This window comes from Physella acuta, unplaced genomic scaffold, assembly GCF_028476545.2.
Source record: "Physella acuta isolate Inbredline_101_S28 unplaced genomic scaffold, ASM2847654v3 ptg000890l, whole genome shotgun sequence".
NCBI classification, from domain to species: Eukaryota; Metazoa; Mollusca; class Gastropoda; family Physidae; genus Physella; species Physella acuta.
In genome coordinates, this window is record NW_026732407.1 from 503059 (window position 1) to 511236 (window position 8178).

Sequence of the window (8178 nt, forward strand, 5' to 3'; positions counted from 1 at the left end):
CTTATGTTTGCCTGCGACAGGTGCCTGATGTTTGCCTGTGACAGGTGCCTGATGTGCGCCTGTGACAGGTGCCTGATGTTCGCCTGCGACAGGTGGCTGATGTTTGCCTGCGACAGGTGGCTGATGTTTGCCTGCGACAGGTGCCTGATGTTTGCCTGCGACAGGTGCCTGATGTTCGCCTGCGACAGGTGGCTGATGTTTGCCTGCGACAGGTGGCTGATGTTTGCCTGTGACTGGTACCTGATGTTTGCCTGCGACAGGTGCCTGATGTTTGCCTGATGTTCGCCTGTGACAGGTGCCTGATGTTTGCCTGTGACAGGTGCCTGATGTTTGCCTGTGACAGGTGCCTGATGTTTGCCTGTGACAGGTTCCTGATGTTTGCCTGTGACAGGTGCCTGATGTTTGCCTGTGACAGGTGCCTGATGTTTGCCTGTTACAGGTGCCTGATGTTTGCCTGTGACAGGTGCCTGATGTTTGCCTGTGACAGGTGCCTGATGTTTGCCTGTGACAGGTGCCTGATGTTTGCCTGTGACAGGTGCCTGATGTTTGCCTGTGACAGGTGCCTGATGTGTGCCTGTGACAGGTGCCTGATGTTTGCCTGTGACAGGTGCCTAATGTTTGCCTGTGACAGGTGCCTGATGTTTGCCTGTGACAGGTGCCTGATGTTTGCTTGTGACAGGTGCCTGATGTTTGCCTGTGACAGGTGCCTGATGTTCGCCTGCGACAGGTGCCTGATGTTCTCCTGTGACAGGTGATGTTGTGAGCTTTATGATCCAAGATGTTTGCCTAGTTACCAGGGTTGCTTTCACAGATATTTTCTATTCACATTTTACATTGTTTCTATTTCGTCCAGAGGGGGGAGGGGGGGGGGGGGAGGGGGGATTAAAGGGATGGTTGTCGGGTCCTGAAAGAAATTGCATCTCACACCCTCTCGTCTGCTCTGTCACGTGTCACATATGAATGCAGCGTTTGTCAGAAATATTGTATGTAAATTAACATGATGTATACGCTGTTAAGTTATCCAATGGTTTTTTGAAGATACTGTATAAAAGAAAGCAATTCAAATACAACTTTTTATAAACATGTTCTTACCAATGTCATTGCTACGAAATTATGAAATAAATTTGTGTCGCCATGTTTAACTTTTTTATTCAAGAATGTTCGCAAAATGGCGCAAAACACTCGTTTCTTGACATGACCAAGGGCGATTACCTCCCGTGTACAAATTACAATCTAAATAGATCTAGGTTAAACAGTTAAGAATATAAATAGATCTTGCAGGATTCACAAGTATTTGAATTGAGTACATATATTTACAAATATTGTTCGGTTTTAAGAGGTAAAATTAATACTAAAATTTATTAAGACAGTTTATGCCTTTATTTTCAAAAATAGAACTTACATTTTTTTGTATGCACCAACTAAGACATTTATTTCTATTTAATAACTGTTCTATGACAAATATGCATTTATATCTAGTCCACATGTCACAAAAATGATACGTCACAAAAAAAAATCATGTAAAAATTGTGATAATTTTATTTTATGTAATGGCAATATATTTAAAAGGATGAAGCAATAATCAGTATAAACAAAATAAGTGTAAACACAATCAGTGTAAACACAATCAGTGTAAACACAATCAGTGTAAGACAATCAGCGATGTAATATATCAATGACACACCGGGTCAAAAGTAGTGTTAAACTGACAACGGTCAATACTAGCTCTACAGCTACGTTTTAGTTCTACAGATCCGTGGCAGCATTTTAGATCCTTGTTACAGCTCCACGCTATATTTCTGTGTTGGTACTACAGCTCCTATTTAGCTCGAAAGCTCCGTGTTACAGCTCCTGTTTAGCTCTACAGCTCCGTGCTACTGCTCCGTGCTACAGCTTCATGCTACAGCTCCATGCTACAGCTCCATGCTACAGCTCCTGTTTAGCTTTACAGCTCCACTACTGCTCCATGCTATAGCTCCATGCTACAGCTCCGTGCTACTGTTCCATGCTATAGCTCCATGCTACAGCTCCGTGCTACAGCTCCATGCTACAGCTCCGTGCTACTGCTCCGTGCTACTGCTCCATGCTACAGCTCCTGTTTAGCTCTACAGCTCCGTGCTACAGCTCTGTGCTACAGCCCCTGTTTAGCTCTACAGCTCCATGCTACAGCTCCGTGCTACAGCTCCGCGTAAAGTTTACAGGTCCATGTCAGTTAAATCTTTAGCCTTGCCACTGTCCTGACTGTCCTGACTGTCCTGACTGTCCTGACTGTCCTGACTGCCCATGTCCTGACTGTCCTCTAGGACTCGGGTCCTGCTGAACTGTACGACAATCATTGTGGCTGCAGCCAGCACATACATCCCGCCAAAGTAGCTGTAGCAGCTGATGTAGGTACCAGAAACATCGCGTAAGTAGCCTAAAGACACACAAACATTGTGTAAGTAGCCTAAAGACACACAAACATTGTGTAAGTAGCCTAAAGACACACACAGATTGTGTATGTAGCTTAAAGACACACAAACATTGTGCAAGTAGCCTAAAGACACACAAAAATTGTGTAAGTAGCCTAAAGACACACAAACATTGTGTAAGTAGCCTAAAGACACACACAGATTGTGTATGTAGCTTAAAGACACACAAACATTGTGCAAGTAGCCTAAAGACACACAAAAATTGTGTAAGTAGCCTAAAGACACACAAACATTGTGTAAGTAGCCTAAAGACACACAAACATGGTGTAAGTAGCCTAAAGACACACAAACATTGTGTAAGTAGCCTAAAGACACACAAACATTGTGTAAGTAGCCTAAAGACACACAAACATTGTGTAAATAGCCTATAGACACACACACATCTGAGGTAGCCTACAGACTGACCTGCCAGGGGGTACGACAAGCCGGTGCCAACGCCCACAGTGATGGAGTAGAAGCCAAGAACTGGGCCAAGGTCACTGAACCCAAAAAGTTCTATCACAACCAGACTCTGTTGTAGATTAGCAGTTTCAAATGGTTACCATGGTTACAAATCAGAGGTTTATATTGGTAACTAAGGAAATTCGAACACAATTTATACAGCACTGTTTAACACAGTTTTACTAAAACTTTTTACCTGCATGGCCCAGTATGTTCCAGTACAGAAACCCGATACGATGGCCATCATTAGCAGGGCCAGGAAGGTGTTGTAGAAACTCGTCAACATGTAGACGACGGCGCTGGTGATGAGGGGAGCGATGACAACGGTCGATGGTCGCATCAGGTCAACATGGAGGATCAGGCCTGAACAAGAAAAATGTGGTAGTGGACAAGGGGATGTGGTGGATGGTGTGTATGGTGCTGGTGGGTGGTGGGATACTAGGGGGATGGTAGGGGGATGGTAGGGGGGTGGTAGGGGGATGGTAGGGGGATGGTAGGGGGATGGTAGGGGGATGGTAGGGGGGTGGTAGGGGGATGGTTCTGACAATAGCATATACCTGGTACTTGACAACAGGACATACCTGACAACAGGACATACCTGACAACAGGACATACCTGACTACAGGACATACCTGACAACAGGACATACCTGACTACAGGACATACCTGACAACAGGACATACCTGACTACAGGACATACCTGACTACAGGACATACCTGACTACAGGACATACCTGAGTACAGGACATACCTGACAACAGGACATACCTGGGGTCAAACGTCCGACGATCTCCGTCACAGCTGACGTCATGAGCAGGTGCGCCGCGTCATCCGGCGTCATGCCCTTCTCTGCTGCCAGTGGCGGCAGGAAGACTGACGGCATTGATGACGCGATCCCACCCGCCCAGAAGTAAAGGGCAGTAACCCAGAATGTGACTGTTTTCATCTTCGCTGGTATTTTACACCTGCATCTAGCCCTCAATACTTTGGCTGACCTAACACACAGAATTTAATTTACAAAAATTAAATCACCAATATTAAACATAGTGACAAAAACAGTCCATACTCGAATTAAAATTGATCTAATCAGCTGTTTATTTTTTAATTAAATCGGGATAACCTTATTCTATTTTTTGGTTGAATGAATGAGTTGTCTCCCTTTCTATCTATGGCTTCAGTTGAATTTTTCCCTGTGAGATGACTGCCTGAAGTGACCTCCCCCTTGTCACAGAAGTTGGTTCCAGACATTGATGCCCCGTTTCGAACACCTGGCCGTTTGTTCCAGTCACATTCTTGGTGCCCAGCAGACGTTTGCTGGGGTTTGTCGTCTGCCTGAGGTGACTCATCATTTAGCAAACGATAACTCTCGTCTGGCTCCTGTGCTCCAGTTATGTCCCTTTGGTTGTGAGACTCAAGCATTGTTGGATGTGTGGTAACATATTCCTCACAGTTCTTATTTCGTTTTACAAGCCTGTTTAGTTTTTTCATTTCCAGTGGAACAGCAGTTGTGTATTCTTCTTCATGGGTTTGGTCGCTGTTGATGTGGTCGCAGTAGGGGTGATGGTGGTCGATGTGGGGGTCAGTAGTGGGGTCGGTGTAGGGATCACCGTAAGGGTTGTTGTGTGTATGGGTGCGGTCGATATCGGGGTTGTTGATGGGGTCGGTATAGGGATCATCATTGGGGTCGCTGAACTGATAGAACAGGGACGAGCAGACACACAATTGTAGGACGAGAGATGAGAGCAGGAGTAGTCCGCCCCTGAATCCGTAACTCTCCACAAGGTAGCGTATCATGACCGGAAACATGATGCCACCCACGCTGACGCCACACGTTGCTATGGCGGTTGCTATGGGCCGTTTCTTATTAAAGTGAGCGCTGAGCGTGACTAGGGTTGGACAGTACAGTAAAGCTTGACCCACACCTGTGGAGTTAAAGGACAGAGGTGGGTACAGTAAAGCTTGACCCACACCTGTGGAGTTAAAGGACAGAGGTGGGTACAGTAAAGCTTGACCCACACCTGTGGAGTTAAAGGACAGAGGTGGGTACAGTAAAGCTTGACCCACACCTGTGGAGTTAAAGGACAGAGGTGGGTACAGTAAAGCTTGACCCACACCTGTGGACAGTACAGTAAAGCTTGACCCACACCTGTGGAGTTAAAGGACAGAGATGGGTACAGTAAAGCTTGACCCACACCTGTGGAGTTAAAGGACAGAGGTGGGTACAGTAAAGCTTGACCCACACCTGTGGACAGTACAGTAAAGCTTGACCCACACCTGTGGACAGTACAGTAAAGCTTGACCCACACCTGTGGAGTTAAAGGACAGAGATGGGTACAGTAAAGCTTGACCCACACCTGTGGAGCCAAATGACAGAGGTGGGTACAGTAAAGCTTGACCCACACCTGTGGAGTTAAAGGACAGAGGTGGGTACAGTAAAGCTTGAGCCACACCTGTGGAGTTAAAGGACTGAGGTGGGTACAGTAAAGCTTGACCCACACCTGTGGAGTTAAAGGACAGAGGTGGGTACAGTAAAGCTTGACCCACACCTGTGGAGTTAAAGGACAGAGGTGGGTACAGTAAAGCTTGACCCACACCTGTGGAGTTAAAGGACAGAGGTGGGTACAGTAAAGCTTGACCCACACCTGTGGAGTTAAAGGACAGAGGTGGGTACAGTAAAGCTTGACCCACACCTGGGGAGCCAAAGGACTGAGCCGCGTGTCAAGGCTACAACCTACCTTCTGTACCCCCAACCCACCTATCCCTATAACCTTTATCCCACCTACCTCCCCACCCCATCCTACCTACCCCTATCCCGATAACCCCACACTACCCCACCTCCCTTTCAAACCCACACTACCGTAGTTCCCCCAAACACATTTACAGCAACAACACCTCCACCCAGCCCTATCAACACCTTCCCCCTCAGCCCACCCATCTACCCCACCCACCCACCCCACCTCCACCCAACACCATCTACCACACCCCACAAACCACAATCTCACCTCCTGCCATCCCACCAACCAACCCCACCCCCACCCCGTCTACTCACCATGCAGAAAGCCCTGTGTGAGTACCATGTAGTTGATGTCATAAATGCACATGGTCAAGCCTATGCCTAGAGCCTGCAGGACAGAGCCTATCAGACACAAAGTTCGAGCAGGGTAGAACTTCATTAAAAGGTTGACCACTACTAGAGCTGGATTAGAGTAGTGAAATAATGTCAATAATAAAACATTGAATGAAAAAAAAACATAATCAAGGGAAATAATTAAGATTTACTATTAAAAAATAGAATAACATGAATTGTTTACCCTGCTGCAAATGATACCGTTTCAGATGAATACAGAATATGGTACAGAATTACATAACATAAGCACAGATCGCTTCATCGATTTCACAGGCATAATCAACGTCTCTATCAATAAAAGCGGCATATGACATCGATAGGGCCATATGACACTGACATCATCAGTGCCACCATCGTATAATTTAGCATAAGATCAACATTAAACACTACTGACACTTTTCAGACATCTTAACTGACGATTTAAGTGGCATACACAATTAAGACAATAACATTACAATCTTCCATAATGAAGCTGCATCTGACATCGTACGTCATTTGACACTGTCAAATAACTGACATCGCCATCAGTCGCAACTTGTTGACACACTGACATACCAACAAGCCACACAGTAGTAGAAGGCCATAGTGGTAACATGAACCTAACGTGACCTGCCATAGTGGTAAAATGAACCTAACGTGACCTGCCATAGTGGTAACATGAACCTAACGTGACCTGCCATAGTGGTAACATGAACCTGACGTGATCTCTGGCGTGACATAACAACTGGCTTAACGTGACACATGATATGAAACAAAATGACATGACATAACATGACATGACACGAAATGATTTGACATGATATGACATGATATGGCATGATATGACATGAAATGACATGATATGACATGACACGACACGTCATGACGTGACACGACACGACATGACATGTCATGACATGATATGCCTGGACACGACATGACATGACACGACATGACATGTCATGACATGACATAACATGACATGACATGGCATGACAGGACATATCACAACACGACACGACATGACATGACATGACCTACTCGCCACGCTATAGCTACAGGCCTGGACTCCACTGATGAGTGACGTGACCCCAGCACTGGCACCAAACTCCTCCCTGTACAACACGAACAACATCCCAAACGACCGTAGGAAACCAACCACCAGGAAGTGGACGCCAAAGCTGCCTGCGTGATGACATGACAGATCGTTATGACAGACAGGTAAATGTATACAGGTCATCTGTCAAAATACGACAGTCTGACAAAGGTTTAGATGTCATCTGTCAAAATATGACAGTCTGTCAAATGTATACATGTCATCTGTCACTAATTTGTCGATGACACTCAGCTTATTGTCATCAGATGTCACTTATCACATGTCCCTTGCTGCTAACAACGTCAGTTGACATCTGCCACATGTCACATATCACAGACCTACGCAGTTGACACTGAATTAAGTCACTTGTCACTGACACTGGCCGCCTGTCACACGTCACAGACACCATTAATTAAGTCCCTTGTCACGGAAACCCGGAATTTATCACTGGCACTGACTACTGTCAACTGACAACCGTATATTGTCACTTGTCACTGACAACTGTCTCCTCTTGACGTCCAAAAACCAGAAAAACAAATCAAACGCTTACCAATCAGGATCACCCAAGCCCAGCCTTTGTCAACCGGCATTTTGTTTGCCGGCATCTTGTTTGCCGGCAATTTGTCGGCCGGTAACTTGTCGTCCGGCATTTTCCGGCCCGGCAACTTCTGATCCGGCAACTTGTGGACGGCCCCCTAGCTCTAGAATCTCGGTCAACTAACATGCACGAAAGTCCCTGATCACAAAATATTTGTGCTGCCACCTACTTTCCAACACTAAACTAACAACCACGTGATCAAGAGTTGACCTAGTTGGCATTACGTGAGCTATTACGTCACAACACTTAAAAAACGTGCCCTTGCGATACCTGCCTCACGTTATCAATCAAACTTACTTGCACGTCCACGTCCACAACACACAAGAATTAAATACTTGACCTTTGTATCACTCTTGTGCTCAGAAGTTATCGCCCTTATGAAGAATTTAATCCATATTTTTATACCGTATAATTAAATGTAATTAACAAAATCACTTTGTTATATTTTGTAGTGAAAAGCCGAGGC

At 45.7% G+C, this 8178-nt stretch overlaps 1 protein-coding gene across 1 annotated transcript; it reads right to left on the reverse strand.

Annotated features, from left to right (window-relative positions):
- Positions 1-1486: 1486 nt before the first annotated feature.
- On the reverse strand, positions 1487-8174 carry LOC131952717 (monocarboxylate transporter 13-like). Its single transcript, XM_059315514.1, has 8 exons — positions 7665-8174; positions 7060-7203; positions 5962-6108; positions 4033-4834; positions 3681-3907; positions 3109-3275; positions 2877-2982; positions 1487-2416 (listed from the first exon to the last, which is right to left on the reverse strand). The coding sequence occupies exons 1-8, from the start codon at positions 7762-7764 to the stop codon at positions 2196-2198; spliced, it is 1914 nt and encodes a 637-aa protein (XP_059171497.1). The 5' UTR covers positions 7765-8174; the 3' UTR covers positions 1487-2195.
- Positions 8175-8178: the final 4 nt, after the last annotated feature.